Source organism: Kryptolebias marmoratus, linkage group LG17 (assembly GCF_001649575.2).
Source record: "Kryptolebias marmoratus isolate JLee-2015 linkage group LG17, ASM164957v2, whole genome shotgun sequence".
Lineage (NCBI taxonomy): Eukaryota > Metazoa > Chordata > Actinopteri > Cyprinodontiformes > Rivulidae > Kryptolebias > Kryptolebias marmoratus.
Window position 1 is genome coordinate 849219 of NC_051446.1, and position 22750 is coordinate 871968.

A 22750-nucleotide genomic window follows, 5' to 3' on the forward strand; every position below is an offset into this window, starting at 1 on the left:
CTGCCAACCTGTTACTGGGAAATACCTACCTTTGGACTCACCTCTGTGCCGTGGATCATCTTTTGCACAGTAAGGCCTCCCACCTGTGGATATAATACTTACCTGCCTTCCTCACCAAAGAAATACTTACCACGTCCTCTGCTTCCAGGTTCCTGGTTCCTGTAATTATTCCTGCTCCCGATTCACTGTAAAATAAACTCACTTCCTATTATCTTGGTCTCCCGTGTCTGTCTGACGCCGAGCTGCTCATTTTAGAATATTTACGAATCCTGACACTTGGTACATATATGAGAGCCTGACAGATTTTTGAGGGGCATATCAGGGATCTGGCGTAACCTCGGTTGAGAGGCTCGTATGCATGCTCACACTTACGGAAAATAAAAAAAAATTATACACTACTCAAAGTTAATATTTTGGAACATGAAATGAAGCTGGAGTACAAAAATACCCAAACAGGTACAATAAAAATATTGCAAATTCAAACTGAAAACTGTGAGACAGTGTAGTCACTAACCCCACCATGCTGCTCATTTCAGTTTTATACACCAAAGCTTATTTGTCAGACAAAATAAAATAATATTTGTACAGTGCAGCAAGAAGTCTCACACCTCAATTCCTTAAGTCACAAATTTAAAAAGAGATTTCATTAAAAAATGAGCTTGGAATGAGCAAATGGGTGCAATGTCCCTAACATGTCATGACATGTCAAAAATATCTGTTAAAGGGGCAGAGTCAGAAATGGGGTTCTGGGTGGGCTTGATGGAAAGTGGGAGGCCCACAGAATTTAAATAACTTGTAAAATAAATGGAAACCGAAACAATATTTACTTGTGTGTCGTCCCTGTTTTCTACTACAGTGGTTCTCAAACTATTCAGCATCTGAGCCACAAAACAACAGCGGTGGAACTTTGTGACTGGTAAAATAAAAATTTCACAAGGTTTATCACAAAATAAAAAAACTTCAGTTGAAACTTCATATCTCAAGTTATACCAAAATCATTAACTTAATTTAAAGAAGTTCAAGAATTAAAAGAAACAAAAAGACAAAACAAACAAAAAAAAAACAAGATTCTGAACTGATTATTGTTATTGACTTTGCACTAATGACTTTAACTTTGTGATGTGTAATGTCACAAAATTTGGCATCATTTCTTTAGTTCTTCTATAATATTGCCATGAAACTTTCTGCAAATGTTAAATGAATGTGTTACACTATACTTGTGGTGCCCATCCTGGTTCTCGAGGATCACTATCCTGCATGTTTTTATAGTTTCCCTGCTCCAACACACCTGATTTAATGTTTCACTTACCCCTTCAGCAGATCTTTAAGTTCTGCAGAAACCTGTTAATCACCTATTCATTCAAACCAGGTGTGTTTAACCTTTGATGCACAACATATGCACACCCCTTCTAATGCACAACATGGGTCAAAAATGACCCGCATTCATTTTACAAGTTATTTCATGATGACTGAGTTTTTCTTTGCTCTACATTTTGAAATCAATTTATTTTATGATAGAATATTTATTTTTTTATTTCCTACTTTATGAACAAAAATACTTTTTAATATTACTACACATTGGTCATCCAAGTGTGATTTAAAATTAAATGTCTTAATACTATAATAAAAATTTGTTTCAAGTAATTAATTTAGCAGGGAATGGGGTCAAACAGTTATTTATTTAATATTTGCAACATGTTTTCTCATTTTGTCATACATATATATACCTCTTGATAACAAATATCAGCTATCTAACAGAACTTTATCTGTGGTTTAACAACTGTAAACTGGTGAAATGTGATCAAACAAAATAAAACAAAATTGAGCACATTGGTAGAACATAAACTGCCATCTCAATTCTTACATGCCTCACAAATGACCTCTAAGTGTTTGTGCTCTTTGCACACAGGCCTGGTGCACTGGGAAAACCAGCTGTTGGCTTTTCTGTCTTTCAAAACTGGGCAGATCGCACACCTCTTCGTCCTTCTTTGGCCCTCCTGTCTGATGTCCTCTTGTCGATGGGTAGTGGCTGTGTTTTGTTTTTTTTAACCCACACCAAGAATTCTTCTTTATCATTGCTTCTCTACTCTTTCCCAGAGTCTGTTGACAAGAATATATCGTTAGAAACCCTCAGAAGTGCACTCTCTGTACTGTGAAGGGCTTTGAACCCAGACTGAAACGGCTCAGTGATACCATTGTCCTCTAAAAAAGGTAACAACTGGTTGTAAACAACCTTCTCTAGTATTTTAGAAACAAATGGGAGATTAGAAATAGGCCAGAAATTGGAGCAAAGAGAGGGGTCAATGTCTATTTTTTTTAAGTAGAGGACGTACAAATGCATGTTTAAAACCCCCAGGTACTATACCTGAAGAAAGACTAGTATTGATAATCTGAAGCACATTTGGCCCAATAGTAGCAAGTACCTCTTTAAACAAGCGAGGTGGGATAGAATCTGCAGGGGAGCCAGAGGGCCTCATGTGGCCAACTGTGTCCTCAAGAAGAGAGAAAGACACCGGCTCAAACTGCTCAAAAATAGACGAGCAGTGCAAACGGATAGAAGGGTCGTAGGAAGGCTGAGAGATACAAGCTCTAGTTGACACAATTTTATCAGTGAAGAAGTTAAGGAAACTTTCACAGATTTCAGTGGAGGAGTCAAAACCAAGAAACTTGGGAGCATGGAGAACAGTATCTATGGTTTTGAACAGAACACTGGGATTATTACAATTAGAAGCAATTATCCCTGAGAGATATTTGTTTTTCTCAGNTTATTACAGTCCTCTGATACTGCAGCAGGCTCTCTTTGAGGATGCAAAACGAAACATGTAGCCTGTCATTTTTCCACCTGCGCTCCGCTCTCCTGCACTCACGCCTGGCAGCGCGAGTGACGTCATTCAGCCAGGGCTCGGGTGCAGGTTTGGTGCGCCGGTTCTTCAAAGGAGCAATCTTGTCCAGTGTTTGTAAACAAACAGAGTGGAAGCCGGAAACCAGTTCGTTGGGATTTAAACAAAGAGAGTCTTTAGGATTATCCTTGCAGAGACCAAGGAAAGTAGAGGAAAATTGGTCTGGAGAGGAGGAGTTAAACATGCAACAGCGCTGAGGGATAGCGCGCAGTTTAACCGGACAGTAAGTGGGAACGTCAAATAAAATCGGCATATGATCCGAGAAAACAGCGTCACATATGTCCAAATTGGAAACATCCAAACCGAGCGACAACACCAAGTCCAGTGTGTGCCCGAGTATGTGAGTGGGACCTGACACAGACTGAAAAGAGTCAATTACATTTAAAAAGTTCCTGGAGATCAGTTCTTCTGGGCAACAAGTATGAATATTAAAATCACCAAGGATAAGAACATGATCATACTTAGGTAGAATTTCAGCCAAAAATTCTGAAAAGTCACTTATAAAGTCCTTATTGTACTTGGGTGGCTGATAAATGACGGCACACAAGACAACATGAGAGCGACCAATTTCAAAAGAACAATGTTCAAAACTTGTAAAAGAACTTTGCGAGCAAATCTGCCAGCATTTAAAATCGCTTTTAAAAACAATTGCTATTCCTCCTCCTTTTCAACCCGACAGGCGCGGGGAATTTAAAGTTTTATTGATGACCTATAAGGCCCTGAATGGGTAGGTGTCTGTATACCCGTCTGACCTTCTGAAGCCTCATGTGCCCTACAGATCCCTTAGATCTACTGATTATTTGGTTTTAGTTGTTCTGAGGTCCAGGCTGATCCACAAAGGTGATCTGGGGCCTCATGTATGATGTGTATGCACAAAAGGTTTGTGTATGTCATGTTCCATGCACAAGTTGTGATGTATCAAAACAAACGTAGCGTGAAAGTGTGAATAAATGTGCACACACTTTTGACCTGCCACAACAATTTGGAGACGCCACACAAACCTTTTCAGTATTAAACTACAAAGTGCTGAAACTTACTTAAATACACTGAAATGTCTCCATTTGGTTTTCTGAACTCAAGAGCAATATTCTCAGGTGTTTAAGCATTTATGGTTTAAAACAGAACAATGAAACTGAACCACATTTAACCTCATTTAACATAACACACTTCAAAAAATTTCCTTTAGTTTTGTCATGTGTAGATGTAAATATGCACTGGTGACCACATGCTTATGTCGCAAATAAAATGCATGTGAATTGTCTAAAGGGCACTTCCATTCTCACTGAGAAGAAATGTGTTGGATTGGCATAATAATTCAGTACAAGTCATGTGTGTTCCTAAGGTCAACAAGGTGTAGATGATAACACATGGCCATAAATAGCTGTGTAAAGTTGCCTGTAACTGTGGAACAATGGCAGCTTTGATGTTGCTGGAGGACATCACCAATGGAATAATTCTAAGGAAGTGTGTTTTCAGGGATCATACCAACCTGCTGGCAGACAATATTGCTGGGCTTATTAGCCAATTTTATAGTCCCAGGGTCATTCTTTTGGAACTCCACACTGGGGTTCCTTGCAACTGGAGCCTTTCAGGTCAGGTATTTCCCAATTTTTACCTGAGCCATGGCATGCTGGCTGTATGGGTTGGCCTCATCCTTACGATGTTCAGATATATCAAATTCCCCTACACTGTGGCTGAAAAGCACCATTGTGTGCAGTGACTCATTTCTTAACATCAACCATTTAGTAAACTAGAAGCACTCAAAAGGGCAAACCACCAACAAGGCCATAGAATCATTAAAAAAAAAATTACAATTAAAATCATGATCTGGATCACCACCAAGATTAAATCACTTGTTTATGACAACCCCAACATTTCATGAAAATTTCATCAAAATCTGTTAATTAGTTTTTAAGTGATTTTGCTTACAAACAAATGGACAGACAAACCAACACTACAGTAATTACTGTATATTAAACATATGAGTAAAGCTTGAAATCCCTCATGCTCAGAAGTGAGCTGCCGGCACATCTGCGCCCCCAGTTCACTTCATTTACAATAATAATAATAATGTGTAATTCATTTATAGTAAGTGGTGTCTAGCATTATCAGATGAGGCAATGGTGTCAGGATTTGGGTTTTTTACCATTATTCAAGGGATTCCATAATTACATTACACAGTTAAAAGAACAATTAATAAGTGCATCCATAGACCATCAGTCCAGTTCCCCCAAGTCATCCAGTTCCACCCAGTCACCCAAGCCAGCCAAGTCGCTCTCAGCCTCTCCAGTGCCACTCTCTGCATCTCCTTCAGTCCCACAAGCGCCGCCTGCATCTCCTTCAGTCCCTCCAGCGTCGCCTGCATCTCCTTCAGTGCGCCCAGCGCCGCCTGCAGAGCCTTCAGTCCCTCCAGCGTCGCCTGCATCTCCTTCAGTGCGCCCAGCGCCGCCTGCAGAGCCTTCAGTCCCTCCAGTCCCTCCAGCACCACCTGCATAGCCTTCAGTCCCTCCAGCGCCGCCTGCATCTCCTTCAGTCCCTGCAGCGCCGCCTGCATCTCCTTCAGTATGCCCAGTGCTGCCTGCATAGCCTTCAGTCCCTCCAGTGCTGCCTGCAGAGCCTTCAGTCCCTCCAGCATTGCCTGCAGAGCCTTCATTTCCTCCAACATCACCTGCAGAGCCTGCAGTCCCTCCAGCGCCGCCTGCAGAGCCTTCAGTCCCTTCAGTTCCTCCAGCGCCGCCTGCAGAATCTTCTGAACCTTCAAAGTCTCCAACGCCCTCTGCAGAATCTTTTGAACCTTCAGAGTCGCCAGCGACCTCTGCAAAATCTTCTGAACCTTCAGAGTCTGCCAAGTCTGCCTCCGGGAGGGTCGGCAATGATGACGCTCCACCTGCCAGTGCCTCTGAGGGGATCGAGGTCAATGCTTATCAGGTAGGTAGGTAGGTAGGTACATTTATTTATATAGCACTTTTCAGCACAAGGCAACTCAAAGTGCTTCACAACACAAGAACAAAATTACAGACAAAGTTACAGAACAAAATTACAGACAGGTACAAGATACAATGGTAACTAATTGTCTAAATATACTAAGCTAAACCAACAGATCTAAGCATGACTAAATGTACAGAACTAAACTAAGCTAAAACTAACGGTGTGATCATAGGTAAAACGTTGCCTGTGCTGCGCTCCTTCTCTTCCTCGTTCTGCGAGTGTGTGTGCATGTTTGTGGATCGGCAGGTAAGAAATTAATATTCATTTAAGCTTCAGTTCGTTAGTTTTATTTAAAATGGTGACTAATTAATTTTTCATAGGCTCCCCACAGTTGGACCATTGCTGCTCTGCTCTGCTCTGTTCTGCCCTGCGTTCGTCTCCCTGATATCTGTACCATCGTTTTAAAATTGGACTGAGTCGGCGTTATCTGCCCTTATTGAAGTAGTGTTTGGGGTGTGGCATCAACGCGCCCGGTTTACCCCCCACTGCGGCGTGGCAGGAGGACCACGCCTGGTCCTGATGTTTTAAAGCATTTTGTCTATTGTTAATTTTGATTTCTGTACTTATTTCGTTTACAGCCCTTTTATTCTTTATTTAGTCGGCTGATATTGTTATATTGGTTAATTGTTTGTTTGTTTGCAGTTGCTGAGGTCCGGTGACGGTGTTGGTGTGGTGACGGCGTCTCCCTCTTCTGTGTGCTGTGATCCTTGAGTGTGGGGTTGTCTCACTTGGTTGGTGTTAAAGGTTTTTATTTTTTTGGGTTTGCTGTGTTTGGTGGATGTCGTCCCCCTAGCCCCCCTCTGGCCGGTAACCTCAGCTACTGCAGCTTTTCTATTTTTCTTTTATTCCCTTTGTTTTCAGTCTTAAACTGATTTTAAAAACATTTTTAAAAGAACATTTTAAAGAATTTTAATAAATGGTTTTTGCAAACTTTAAACTGTCTCAGATGTTCTAATCCTCGCATGACTGAACCTGTGTGCCTTAAACCAAAGGTAATATTCTCTGGGCGAAATTCCCAGGGTGGCGTTGTTAAGCAACCAATTAAAATTCCACAAAATCTGAGTTCCATCTAGGGTCGCCACATACACTGAGGTGCATCTTTTATTACATCCCAATGAACATGGAACTAATTGTATGGGCACAGAACACGTGAATATTTTTTATGTGGCTATACTTTTTAAAATTTTTTCTGTATGCCCACTTTTAGTATGAAAGCTTTGCACCGTTTCATACATGAGGCCCCTGGCCTTTTGAGTTTTAGCTCAAAACTGGAACCAGCTGCCCCTACAGAGCAGAAAAGCTTCAACTGCTGTTATTTTTGAGTCTGTACTTACTAGCTTTTAATACAGCATGACAGTTTACATTTTTGTAACATTGTAATGGTTTTATTTTAACATTTTTAACCATTATTTTTGTCTCTTGTGTTAGGTATGTTTTGACCTTGTTTAGCATGCAGCACTTTGGTTGTTGGCAGCCATTTTTAAACATCCATCCATGCTTCCATTTTCTTTACCCGCTTTTCCATTCCGGATCGCAAGGAGCTGGTGCTTATCCCCAGCAGTCACTGTGCAAGAGGCGGGGGACATCCTGGAGAGGTCGCAAGTCCATCACAGGGCCACATAGAGACTAACGAGACAAACAACCATTCACACTCACCTAGGGACAATTTATGTAACAATTTTTAAACATGCTATATAAAATCTAAATTGATTAAAAACCACAAACAGTATACAGTAAACAAGTTTTAATATTAGACAGAATGAAGTTCATTTTATAGGGGTCTGTCCTTCACTATGATTGGGCCAACAGTCCTTTCCTCTTCCAGTGGAGAACCTGCAACACAGAAGCAGTGGAACACTATGTGAAGAGAATTTCCATTTAATTCGCAAGAGGTTCAGTCCAACAGATAAACATCTCAATCAAAAAAGCATAAGAATTTTATTTTAATTTTTGAATTTTAATAGTTTCACAACAGTCATGAACAGGGAAGAAAAACAACTTCGCCTGTGACAGTGCTCAAATGTTACCATTTATCACAGAACAAGTTTAGCACTACAGTTATCATTTTATACATCCAAGTAGTTTCTGTGGGCGATTTTCCACCAAATGGGTTCCATTATTATCATGGAGCCAGAGTTTGCTTAACACCAGCTTCTTCGGTTTTTTTCCCACTGCTGAAATGGACACTGTGCCACCTCAGCACAAACCACTTGCTGGGCCAGAAGAACAAACAACTTTAATCCAGAGCTGTGGGCCAGCTCAGTCCAACTAATGAAGACTGCTGGAGTCTGGTTTAAAATAGGTTTCATATTTACTCTACATAACCTAAGAAAATCATCTGCTTAAAACATGAATAAAAAGTTAAATTAGTAGTGGCACGATGAGCTAATCTTTCTGCAATTTGATTATTTATTTATTGCTGTAAGCTGTAGTAAAGGAGTAAGAACTGATAAAAACAGACTGATGGGTTTTACAATTTGCAAAGATAATGGACTGTAATTATATAGCACCTCTCTAGCCAACCAGGCTACTGCAAGCTCTTTCAACACAATCTGTGCCTCGATTTACCCATTCATATATTCATAGAGCCCTCTACTACATCTCTGCAAAACTAATCTGAATTAATCATTCCATTCAGGCTTATCAGTGCTTTAAACTCCAGTCATACACAGACTGGGCACACAGAGGCAATGAGGGGTTCAGAGTCCCAGGGACAATTCAACATGTGACTGCTGCCAGGAATCAAACCTCCAACCCTCTCACTGGAGGATGACTGCTCCAATCACTGAACTGCAGCCACACCCAGATTGAGACAAACCCCCATGATCTGTGGAGATAAGCTCTGTGAGTCCCAGCAGCAAATCAAATTAAAACAGTAGGATATATCAAATATTAACTGGAAGAGACATTTTAAGTGACAGAAGGACATGGCTCTCTCGCTGCAAATAAACAAACTGGTTCTTTGAGAGCAAAAAAATACAGTAAATACAGTTAGTTGGTGCTGGATTGGCAAAGAAAAAATTATGCTAGAGTTTATAGTGGTGAAAACAAAGAGCTGATACTATGAGTGCTCTGACTTTTTTAGCATTGGAACCCATTTGGAGGGTGAAAACCCTTTAGAAAACAGTTTTAGAACCAACCCTAGTCTTACACTGGAACTTCTGGAAAAACCCTAGAAGTGAATAATTTATATGGCACAACCTTTACAGAGTGTCTGCTCTGGTTAAGGGTCATGGAGGATTTTGCACACAAAGTGAAAACGAATGGGTAAACTGGTCAGCTCCAAGTACTCCTACCTGTTCTCAGCAGATCACTGCCGCTACCTTTTCCACAGTCCATGTCACAGCAGGAACAGACACGATGGTTGCCACTTGACTCCCTCCACCTGGTCAAACAGTTCTGTTAAAAAAGAAGCTTTAAGTTCTAAGTTTTAGAAAAACTGATAATGTCTCACCCATCAGCAAATGAGCAGTCCTTGTTTGTAGAGGTGACAGCAGAAGCAGCTGCTGTGGCCCTCAGACTGCAGGTGATATAAAGCTGAAGAGAGAAATTTAAATTCTTAGAGCAGCAAACCAAAAAGAATTGCTGCCCAATAGCAGTTACGTGCATCTCACCATGCCACTGTTGTCCTGGTCAAATCTGAACGCCTCAACCTCAAACTGCACTTTGTCATCTTGAGACCGAGGCAGGAACTGTGAGCTGGAACCAGTCAGCTGACTGTCAAACAAACATCTAAACACACAGAACCAGAGTAAAATTTAGATTAAAAAATACCTTCGATTAAGAAAATGACATCAATCTGAATCAGATTTAACTCCATTTTATGTGAACTTAACTGCTCAAAAGCCATGTCTCAGACAACATTGAAATAATTGTGTAAACAAAACAGTTGCGTGATGGTGAAATAAGTCCAGAGCTCTTTAGCTTGTGTTAAATGAACTACCCTCATTTCAACACAAAGGGCAGATAATAGTAGTAAATAAAACAGTGAAAGTTGGCTGGACAAATAATTTCTAGATGATTTTGCTAATTCTAAGTTGGACATCTGCAAAAGAAACTTCCGAACAAGAATCCAAGATGCTGTTCCAATTTGCATACAACCACACTACTTCTACAGAACATTAAAAAAAAAAAAAAAACTTACCAAAGTGCTGTATCAAGTTTAAAAACAAGTTTTGCAATTTTACTAGAATACAATAAAACTTACAATAAAGTACTTTTAGACAAATGAAGTAATCTTGCACTGTAAAAGCTTTCTGCCCAACTAGAAATAAAAGCCAGTAGGAACTAATGAGTTGTCAACATAGTTTTGAAATCATCAATGGTTTGAGCAGAAGGGTACTCCAGAAAGTGGGTTTTGTGAAAACTTAAGTGAACCCCAAGTTAGGAAAAACTGAATTTTAGGTTGGGTTGCAAACCACCGTCTTCATCTTTAGCAGTCATTAGGCAAGAGGTGGGATACACCCAACCAGTCCAACACAGGGCCACACAATGACAGAGCCATTAACAAATACACCTGAGGGCAATTTGAAGTCACCAATTAATCTAACTTGTACATTTTTGGATTGTGGTAGAAAACTGGAGTAGCTGAGAAAATCCAAACATTTCTAAACACCATATTATCTCACACATCTCAGTAAATTGCTGAAAGACCCATCTACAGCTATAAAAGCACTGATACAAATATTTTGCCCAAAATATGTACATATTGATTAACTGAACTAGTCTGGTTTATTTGCAGTCTATCATTTAGACATTTTAAATGATCCTAGCAGGTGTTAAACTTTTTTTTAAAAATATGCATTTTTATGTTTTGTTGCTGAATGCTGCTGTAGAACACCATTGTTCCATTTAGGACAGATTACATGTTACAATTTTATTTCAAAGTGTACAAAAACTGCTGTCATTTAGACAGACCTCTTCTGTTGCAATGTGTGCCACTAACATGCAACAGATTTCCCCCCCAATCAGTTCACTACATTACAACATTTTTCAAATATCTTAATACAATAAGTGGTTTATTAATGATAAAGAACCCCTTTAAAAAATACAGTCATATGATCTTACTAGGTCATTTTAGTCACTTATTACTTGAGAGTTAAAAATGGTTCAATAAACTCACCCACTGTTCCCTAGAAAGGTATATCGAGGCACAGTATCGACATTTGGGACCACTGTTGCCACACAACTGTCCACAATCACTCTAAGAGGGATGTGCTGAAATTGCTTGACTGAAGCTTCAAACTTTATCATGTCACCCAGCAGAAACTGAGGATTTGGATGTGTGAACTTCCAGTCATCTAAAAGGGCATAAAGTTTTTTTTTTCCCCAACAGTTATAATTAGTCTTGTTCTTCCTGAAACTTAGAATACTCAGTAACTTATGAACTAAAATAAAAGCCTACCAGTCATGAGTTTTAGGCAGAAGTAGAGACTTTCCTCTGAACTTTTGCTTTCAATGAATGGAGTCCAGGTTGGCTTCAGGAGCCCACTGCTCACATCATGCTTTCTGTAAAAAGAACAGCTTGTAAACACCTTATAAAACCAACATCTATTAGCTTCAGCTTAAATGTAAAAAGACTTTTTGGACCAGCTGAAAACCAACCTTTGATAGTGACACTGAATGTTGACAGAGACCTCTCTCCCTCTAACAATGGGACTGTTTCCCAGTGGACTAGGAGTGTAGAGAAGTGTGAACACGTAGGTGAAGGTCTCCTCAGACATCTGAAAATTTTTAACATGAACAAACTCCATTTAATTTGATTTTTCTCATTCTTTATTTTATAAAAAATTCTTTAGCTAGAATGACCAGTTGAGTTTATGGCATGTTTAGCACATAAGCTTTTATGAACCTTCCTCCTTGAAAAAAGAAGCCTCAAAGAAAAGCAGGTTAGACCAAGAATTTTTGTTCATTACAACAAAATCTAACATACACTGAAGTGAAATTCCAAGAACCAAACCCAAATGTGCTACAGCCAACTTGACACTTGTACATGTCCACATCTGCCTGGCACCACATTAATTTCTTATAGGAGCAAGATCATCATTTAGGTTTTTTTTTTTTTGGACAGATTGGTGCTATACAACTAAACTGGACTGTACAGAAATGATCTACATGGTTAAAGCAACCTCAAGTCTCAGAAGCCCATACCAAAGACCCCCAATTCTGTACTTCAGTTCGTCTATAAAAGTAAACTTAAGGTTCTGTTAATATTTCAGATTTGTAGTGAACTACTCCATTCAGAGATCTACTGTATAATAAACATGTTTAGGCACTGTAATACTTTTACTCTAAAGATTGTGCCATTGGTTTTATGGAACATGCTTAAAATCAAAAGGTGGTGATCATCTGGGCTGCAACTACTTGGCAAACAGCACTATGTTCATTATGTTCCCAGAATGTCTTGTAACTTTTGTTCTTTATTTGCTCATGTGAGTTGCAGAGGCATGCAATCCTGTTGCTTGAGCTTTGGACATGTTCAAAAATTTCTGTAACAGATCTGCTTTTAAAAAAATAGTTTGAAGTGACTCCAACCCATCTTTAACCCACCTGAATTCTGTTGTGGGTGTCTACAACCAGTCTCAAAAGCACTAGAGCTGTGTTTTGACACCTGATGCAAGAAGCTCTTCTGACAGAAAACATTGGAGGCAAATGTACAGGTCCAAATCCATGCTGATAAATAGTTATTGAAATTTGTTCAAATCAAAACATCATTTAAAAAGTGAACTATAGCAGATTTTTCAAACTGCCAAGGTAAGTACAAAATAATCAAAAGTAGGTAAGATGTGAGCAGATGTGGACAAGCAAGAATGCACTATATATCTTCAAAAGTGGATGCTCAAAAGGCAGCCTCATGGCTCACTGGTTGCTTTGTTGCCAACACATTCAGTAAGACTGCAACAACAAAGTTCTGTTTCTTTAGATACCAACTAGTCTCCCAATAGTCATAGCCCGTTGAAATACTACCTTACCCAAGAACTACTTTGCAAAATAGCATTTGACTAGATAACCTGTGCACAAACCAATGGTGACATTGTTTGTGCATAGTCTTTGTGCCATCCTTTATTCAAATAAATTTAAATACCTAGTTACATGACTACAAGTTTTAAAGTACATAATATATTTTGTATCTTTGTAGGTTTATGTTGCCTTAAAATCAAACTTAAAACAAAACCCTCAACATCTGCTTTGACTAGTTTAAATGTTTGTTTGTTTTTTGGTCATATGTGTTAGTGTTAAACTAAATGTTCTACAATAAAATTTATTAGCCTAGGGAGGCTCAAGTATGAAGCAACTATAAAAAGGTTGATTCATAAACAGCCAAACAAATTAGCTTAGCAACTAAATAGATTGCTAGACTGCATTTAGTCTTCATTATCAAATCAGGCAGAAACCTGCAAATGTAAACATATTTGACCCCTCACCAGAAGCTGGCTGCCACAACCATGCAGCTCAGACTCAAAGATCAGTACTTGAGCCTCAGAATCTTCTCCTGTAGCCGGACATCCTCCCAGAGTCACATCAGCAGCCAGAACAGGTTTACCAATCCCCAGCAAGTCATTCTTGGCCTCCACACGAACAGAGTTCTCTCCACATATGGCACTAACGCTCTCCACTGGAGCTGGTGTCTTCAGCTCAAAGTTTGGAGGAAATTGAGGCTCCTCCTCAGCTGGTGGTTCAGGATACCTCCAAGATAAAGGTTCCCTGAAATCTTGTTTCACCTGCTGGATGACTGCGATAGGGAGGGTTATCAGGAAAACTTCCCCAAAATAATATTTTTCTGTAAAACTTTAAAACTTTTTTTTTTTTGGGTGGGGGTCTGGGTCATTACAGGGGTGTGTGCATTCAGTAATTTTTTTATTTCATTTCCAAGCTGAAAAAGTTGCAAGCAGAACTAATGTTTAGACAGTTACTCAAGACTTTTTGTGACTGACTGGCCCTATGTCTGGCAGCGTGGAGTGTGACTCCACACCCTACTGTTTAGGTGGCACATAACCCCAGATAGGAGCAATGACAAGGAAAGATTGCTGTCTGGAAGGAAGTGTAGCTTTAAGTTCCATTATGTTTGAATGTTTTGACAAGCAGCCTACTAAAGTTCAGACAGTGCCCCCCTTCAAACAACATGAATTGTAACATTGTTAATGTCCCCTCCACTCCTTTAATAACCTTTACTGTGATATTGAATATTTTGTCATTTAACAAAAGTCAAAATAATAGAAAGGTTTGCTGAACTACCACTTGTTAGCCCACTTCATCTGAAATATGAGTCTTTGCTAGGGAGATCATCCTCCAATGGTCTAAATTCTAGGATTTCAAAAGCACTTGTACATTCATTAGGCAATTACTGAAAAGATGTGAAAGTATGCAAAAGTTTGTGGATTTTAAGGTTTTTTTTTTAATGAAACAATGTGGCCAAGTTTCAGCTGAATTCCTCCTACATTTTGTTTTTAATAAACAAAAGAGCAGTGTAAAGCCATTTCTTCAGATATTAAAAAGAAGGCTCATCAACATACCAATCACATCCTAAAAGTATCAGCACCACCCCATTTACACACACCAGTGGATGACGTGTCGTGCTGGCCACACAGTTTTAACTTCACTTTGATCTGTGTTTAAACCTGTGAACACACTGAATGTTCTGATCAGACCCAGTGAGCAGTATAGTTGACCACATGGCTGATAAAGTTGTTTTGACAAAAGATTCAAATGTTAAATTCTCTGACTATATTCATAATGAATCTAACCAGTGAACTTCTCTACTATGATAAAATTACAGGCTGTGCATAAACTTCTTGTATTTATGCCATTGTGTCACATTTATATTGTCAGCTGTGAATGACACAGGTAAACTTGGAATGTTTTGCCAGTTTGACCAAATTTACACTAAGATGACAAACCAAATATCCACAGCAGTTTTAATTTAAATGCCTTTTGACTTGTACATTTTAGTTAACCCCACGAGAGACAGAACAACAATACATACTACTGATAGGCTTTAAGCTGAAATCATCACTAGGCTCTGTTATTTAAGTTTGTCAGGTTTAATGCTGGAACATAAATCCAGAGAGAAGTCAAGCCAAGAAGTATTGGATTAGCTCCTATGTTGCAGACAGTTACCTGGTGGCTGTTGAACTTGAAGCTGGTTTGATCTCTGGTGTTTAAATCGACTGGCTGTGTGAAAAACATTCTGGTTCAGATTCTGCTCTGATGTGGACTGAGCTCCAAGGAACAAGCAAAAAGCAATCCTGATGAATAGCATCATGCCAGTCACGATTTGTTTTTAATTTTTGTTGTGTTTGAAACAGGTTGAGTTACACAGGAGGTGGCTTTGTAGAGTTTGGCCCTGCCTACCGTCTGATTATCCTGATGCTCCTCAAGCTCTGCCTCGTTAAGCTCCTACTATCCATTTGAGCACAAAAAGAAAATATATCAAATTTGTTATGAGGTTTAGTACCTACAGATTTAAAAAGTATGTCAGGCTGAGAAAAACACAGAAACAAATCTGTCTATATATGTTCAGTTCATTTTATCACATACTTATAGTATACTGTATAAACCTGAAAATGAAGGTATATTTTATGACACATATGGTAACATATATTCCTCATAAAATAGAATAAAGCCAAGCAAATATATCACTGTGCTCTGCAATGTGATTTTTATATGTGACTTACACGGAACTGACAACCCTCCACCAATTTTTCCCCTTCAGACAGTGGACTTGTGTCCATACTTGTCCTGTTAGATCTCAGTGCTGCATTTGATACAACTGATCACAATATTCTGTTACAGAGGCTTGAACATGACATTGGAATGATAGAAACAGTTCTAAAATGGTTTAAAACATATTTATTTGATAGATTCCAGTTTGTTAATGTTAATAATGAATCTTCTTCCTACAACCAAGTTAATCCTGAAGTTCCTTAGGGTTCAGTGCTTAGACCAATACTCCTTACTTTATATATGCTTCCAATTGGTAAAATTATTAAGCAGTATAGGATACATTTTCATTGTTATGCTGATGATAACCAGTTATATTTATCCATGAAACTTAAATAATCCAATGTGTTGCTTAGATTGTAAGCTTGACTCTCTTTTGCGCATTGGTTTGGAAGGTCCAAGTACTTAAATTTATCCATCTTCAATTCCTCTACTCCTTGTAGCTTCACTGTTCCACGTCTCCCTCTCATTCACATTCACGTGGATTTGGTTTTGCTTTTTCTGACTTTCATTACTCTTCTCTTAAAAGCAAACCTCCACCAGATGTTTAGGTTTACCAGACAGGTTAGTGATGAGTTGTCTGATTTGGATTTTTAAAGGTTTGCTGAACCACTGCTGTAAAATAAAAAGATGTTGTTACATTGGTCTGTTTTTTGTTCAAGTATCAATTTAATTTTGTTTTTTTGATAAAACGTTTTAGCTTGTATTTGTAAAAGCCCTGAAGAAGGGGAATATTTCAATAAAAGAGTCACGGACACATTACTTCAGCTTCAGCGTGTATTATCTGAGGAGGAAGTTCCAGTGTTCTTCACTATGACTAGCGCTAGTGTTAGACTCCCCCTGTTGGTTGCTTCCGGCCACTACATCAGCCAAATCAAATCAGACATGAACATATTTAGCCCAAACTGGTGGCAAAACATTGCAAATGTAAACAATAAGATTTAATTCTGTAATGCATACAATATGCAGGTAAGACCAAAAAGAGTAAATGCACCTCTGAATGGTAAATGAACACATTTCAATCCATCACATAATAAACATCATTCAATAATAATAATAATAATAATATTTTCTAGGCCACGGGTGTCAGACTCCAGGCCTTGAGGACCGCTGTCCTGGAGGTTTTAGGTCTTTCTGCTCCAACACACCTGATTCAAATGGTTTAATCACCTCCTCACCAAATCATCAGGTTCTCCAGGAGCACGGCAACAAGTCATTCATTTAAACCAGGTGTTTTAAAGCAGGAACATGTCTAAAACATGCAGGACAGTGGCCCCCGAGGAATGGAGTTTGACACATGTGTTCTAGGCTATTCTGCTAATTTGATGTTTTTTCAAAAAGGGGGTCTCTGTTTTTAACACTGTCTAAACAATTGTTAAAAAATGTTATCCCCCTTCATTTGCAAGACAATACTCCTTCACCGTACCAAGAACAACCAGAATGTGCAAGAACTCTAATGCTCAGACCATAGGATTATTGAATATTTAGTAACACTAACATACCACTATACAAAAGAATTATTTTGTTTCATCACATATTTTATAAAGAAATGACAAACTATCTTTACATGATTTTGAGCAATACAGCTTTTGTATTTGCTGCATAACTTTAACTATTTGCTATGTAAGGCATTCACCATGTTTTCAAAATTAACTGCTTCAAAAAATAAAATAAAACCAATAAATTGTTTCAAATAAAGCACTGACCAGTATTTATTCATTCACATCTTCAATTTAGAATATCAGCATTTGTGTTATAAAAAACATTTGATCACCAACAAAATACAGGATGTACAGTTTATACATACATGTGTGTATCACAGAGTAATTAAGGTCCTGATGGAACACTTCCTGTTAAAATTGTTTATGAATCATTAGAGGCAGAGACATATACTCTCTCCCTGTGTTCTCCATAAAAAATAATTAGTCCAGACAAGGTCACACTAACATTCAGTTCAACAATAAAACACACACACATTGTAAAAAGGGGAGAAAAAAATGGCATTACCAAGAAAACAAAAGGTTGCAGGAGATGAATAAAAAATAAAAAATAAACGTGTTCTTCTAAAAACTAAAGTTCCAGTTTACTTCTTAGACATGGAGAATATTATAAATTTTAGATTTGAGTAATTTTTAAAATATTTTTTTTTCTGTGTATAGAATCTTTTTTATTTTGGAAAGGAGCAAACAAGAATAGCAAGTAAAACTATTCATACAAATTTTGCCACAAAACTTATCGCACAGCATTCCTTGAAGGAATGTATATCACCCACTGCCTTTCATGGCATAGTTTTAAACTGAGTTTTAAACTAAGAACTTCTGACGTTAAAAAATGAAGTTTTGTTTATCAAACCCTGAAAATAATCTTGTGCACAAAATTTACTGAAGTATAACTAATTTATGCTAAGGTTGACTGGTTGTGGCAGCCATCTTGAACTTGGTTGACTAAAAAAAAAAAAACTTAATCAGTTGTGCAGGTACAGCTAGTAATTAATTTTTTTTTTTTTGCTAATAGGTACACTTTCTGTATCTACCTAAACTATTCAGAGCAATGAATTATGATGGGAATTATGGTTCATTTCCAGGATTAAGATAATTTGGCTCAGCTCACTAAAAAGAAACAGTTCTTTCAGCTCCTAATGTCTCCTGAGACGTAGTGGAGAGCTGTTTAAGAATCAAAAGAGCCAGCTGTCCAACAATAAAAAGGCAATTTCTTTTTTAGCTGTTCATCACATCCCACAGAATGGTGATTATATTTGTGTGTGCGCCCACGTGAGCGAGCTCATCTCTGTTAGTAAAATATGTCATGAACCACTGACTGGACTTTAAACTCTCAATGTGTTCATTGCAGTTCAAGAATCTATTGTCCCCGAAGAGTAATTTGTTCCACAGTCAGTAGATTTGCATGTGTGCACACACACAAAAAAAAAACAAAAAACAAAGAATAAAACACTAAAATCACAATTTCTCTTTTAGGAGCCTGATTGCTGTAGGGATAAGTACATTTTTCAGTCTTTTAAACATATACCTGCATCTGGACAGGAGCAACCTGAACTTGCCATGGAGTGGGTGATCAGGATCTGCCAGGATCAGTCTGGCCTTTTTCACTAATCTCTCCTTGTGTAGGTCAATGAGGTTCTGTAGAGCAGTACCATCAATTTTGCTGTACATTTTGACAATCCCCAAGAGTTTGTTTGTGTCCTTACAGGATAAAAATCTAAACCAACAAAAAATAAGCATCGAGACTCAATATAATATTAGTAAAACAAAAATAAAAACCACATTATAACACTTGCACTTCCAATAAAAAGCACATTCGGTGATGAGCCTTAATGCAAAGTAAGTCCACATACAGGTCAAAGGTCAGTCTGTCATCAAGAACAGTTCCCAGGTATTTATACTGGTGCTGTCATATTTAACAACAGTTTGACCCAGACTTGGGAAAACTGGAAGGTAAGACATCTCAACACTCGGGTGAAAATCAGATAAGTAACTTATTTACAGGTGAACAGACTTTAGGGGAACTGTGAGAACCTACAAGGGATAAAAGAAGGTGAGTATCTTCCTTTTGGATCCATGTTGATAGAGAGTTAATGACTTTCTGCTAACAAGGCTATCTTGTTGTTTCAGGCATGGAGAGGAGGGTGGAGAGTTACAGGATGGAGAGGAGTACAGCAGTGGTGAGGTACTGGATGAACTGGCTGGTTGGAGTGGAAAGCTGGGTACAAGACTGGGTGAGTAGATGTCAGGTTGCTTGGTTTTTGTAGAGCTTTTTTTCAGTGCAGTTTCCAGATAGTGGGTCCCCAAAGGAGACACTGGGAGATCCCAGGAGACGCAGGAAGGCCAGAAACATGAGTGGAAGGAACACAATGATCTGAGACTGGGGACATGGACTGCAAAGATCACACAAAAGTTAGATTAATATTTTTTTTAATTACTTACCTTAGGGCTGTAAGTCAATATGAAATGGTGACCAGTGTTCTGGCTTCATCCAGTCTTATATACCCTTGAGCTCATCAGCAGGATAGGAACCAGTTGCTGGCAATAGCTCCACCATGCCACTCAGGAAGCTGCAATGAAAGTGGTTAAATCAAAACACTGGAATCCCCACAGGTGCACCATTTCAACAACTTCACCATTTATAGTCACAGGAATAACTACTGAAGAGTTTTTCTCAATTCAGTGACCTTTTCCTTTGTCTTTGAGACATTTATCTTTAAAAAGGAAGACTCACACCATTCAGTGAAGTCCCTGATCACTGGCCCATGATCATGGTCATGGTCATCATCGTGGATACTAGCTGTTACTATCATTAGTATATAAAATAAATAAAACGGGTAAAAGAACAAAGCCCTGAGGTGAGCCAGTAGAGGACAAAAGAACATTGTTATTTACATAAAGACACAGTCCTCCACAGAGTGATTTACCTGTCATTGTAGAGTTTCTGTCCAAACAAATGGTATATTCGAAGCCCTTAATCTCCAAGTCCTTAAACCAAGTTGTAATCCTTAGGCCAAGTCTCTGTCAATTCGAGGACACAAGCACTTTCAAATTCCTCCAAATAATTCATATTGGCCTGAAGAATCAGAATCAGAATCAGATTTATTGCCAGGTGTGTAGGCACACACGAGGAATTTGTCTCCGGTTCACAACACTCTTTGAGTAGTCTTAGTCTGTGGAAGATAAGATGAAGATGTATATGTACAATATAGATGTATATGCTCAGATACATATATACATATGAATAACTGGATATATATGAACATAATATACAGTATTTGCAGTTTGTTAAAAAAAAAAAAAAAAAAGTTTGTCAAGTTTGCTACAAAATAACTGGACATTTGCCAACATCATATTGGGAATCAGCATCTGACGATGAACCTCCCATCTGCCATTTTAGCAATTAATCAAGTTTGTATGTTCAGTTACAAAACTGAGCTTTTGTAGTCAACCCAATAAAAGATGTCTACTATATTTAATCAACCTTAGCAAACACAAAAATGCCTAACTAAGTCAATTCTACAGATATGGAGCTAAAATTTGGTATAGAAGTAGCTGACAGTAATCCCTCACACATGTGTCGAGGGCTAACAGATTATGCAGGATCTATTCTGGATTTATTGCCACAAACTGTTGGAGTCAACCCTATTTGTCTGTTAGCAAAATATTACATGAAGCACTGGACAGATTTAAATAAAAATTTCAGAGTGATTAAATGTACATCTACAACTTTTTAAGTCAATTAATTTATTATGGTCACCCCTCCTAATCAACCTCAACCATCAGAAAAATTACTATAATACAGTCAGTTTTACAGATGTACTAAAATTTGATGTGGTAGCTGACAGTCATTCAAACACATACTCTGATTGGAGTATATAATATCTCACAATATCTCATGATTTAGCATAAGTTCTTCTACGTACACTATTATTTTAAAGGTTTAACTTAGAAGGATACATCTTTTTTTCTCATCATAAGATACTCTCAGGTTAAAACTGGCATGAACGCTGGCAGTCAATGTACGTTCCTTTAAAGAATGCTAGGCCTTTAATTTTTTTTTAACTTTTTACTTTAAATCATGAGTAGGGAATTCCAGTTTTATTAGTCACCATCAGAAGTTTAGCTGTCTCTTTTTTAAAACCCTTAGAATTGCTAGGTTTTAGACTAAGAATCTACACCAACAGGGCCAGGTGTTTTTGGTGAGCTGAGCAGAATGATCCAAATCATGGAAAAGAGTCTAAATTTCTGTAACTATTGCATGTAGATGGAGTCTAACCCAGAAGTCAATGGGACAGAAAAGGGCCACCATGCATCACACATTCATTTAAAATCTTCAATTTACCTAACATATATATATATATATATATATATATATATATATATATATATATATATATATGAACTGTCTGACTTATCCAGAAAATCCACACAGGCATAAGAAGTACCATCCAAACTACACAGAACAACTCCAGCTGATGTTCATACCAGGAACAATTGTGTGTGTGTGTGTGGGTGTGTGCTTGTCTGTGTGTTTATTAACATTAGTTTTCATCATCTCTCACCATCCATTTTCCGTATAAACAGCAACAGTCTCTTGGGGACTCTCACTTTCACTGATATTAATGGGCTCTCTGCGCTCATTCTCTTTATTTATTAACTGCTAACAGCTACAAGAAAGAGGTGTGTAAGTGTGTGTGTGTGTGAGTTTGTGTTTTAAAGGTTCAGTCGTTTAACGTTGTGTGATTTTTTTTAGCAGACGTGACTGTTTCCTTCTTTTTTTTCTGGAACACAAAGCAGTTTGTTAATGATGATGATGGTAGCGAGTTTAAGGGATGACCTTAATAGAGGAGATTTTTCCCAGACAAAAAAGCTCTGTTGTGTTGAAGCCCATTTACCACCAAACGGACAAGACAATAACAGCAACAATCGCAAAAACAGATAACAACATATATCAACTGTTAAAAAGACTGAAAGGAATAGTCTGGGTATTTGTGAAGTGATGTTCTTTCTAATAGTTAGCAAAAGTTTGTACCTTATAAGCTGTGATGTCAGTCAGAGAGCTGGTAACTGTTTGACAGAACATTGCTTCAAAAACTACTAGAAGTATGTAAATATGTTAGAGTTCAGGGTAATCATCTATTTTGATGCATCATGTCTGCATCTGGATGCAGTGTGTTGTGTGCAGTACCCGGACCGTTTATGGTGAAGTGAAGTGAAATTTATTTATATAGCACTTTTCTGCAGTTCAAAGTGCTTTACAACACAAACATTGTTTGTGAGAGAGTTTCCAGAATTAAAATAAATCATTTAACATTGTACCAAAGTAGGTACAAATTTTCTACACTGTGGAACAATATTAATATAATAATTATGTGAGTTATTTTTAATTCTTGCATATTTGTCATTTAGTCTCATTCCACATGCAAAAACCTGGTAACCACTCATTTGACTCATTTGGATTACTCCAAACCTAAGGACTGGGAGATTTTCTCACTTTTATTTTTATTTTTACCTTACTTTTCTTCACCTCCAAGTTGAACTAGGGCAAAATGCCCCCGTTCGACCCCAAGGACATCAGCAGTATTCTACAAAGACTTCAGTTTTTAGAAATAAAGATTCAACGGCTGGAGGTGAACTTTG

At 38.1% G+C, this 22750-nt stretch overlaps 1 protein-coding gene across 1 annotated transcript; it reads right to left on the reverse strand.

Moving 5' to 3' along the window:
* Positions 1-7617: 7617 nt before the first annotated feature.
* On the reverse strand, positions 7618-15198 carry LOC108249875 (zona pellucida sperm-binding protein 3). The gene is made up of 9 exons (XM_017439511.3): positions 15006-15198; positions 13313-13620; positions 11493-11611; positions 11293-11396; positions 11011-11188; positions 9503-9620; positions 9343-9425; positions 9185-9273; positions 7618-7721 (listed from the first exon to the last, which is right to left on the reverse strand). Exons 1-9 carry the CDS (start codon positions 15148-15150, stop codon positions 7660-7662), a joined length of 1206 nt encoding a protein of 401 aa, XP_017295000.1. The 5' UTR covers positions 15151-15198; the 3' UTR covers positions 7618-7659.
* Positions 15199-22750: the final 7552 nt, after the last annotated feature.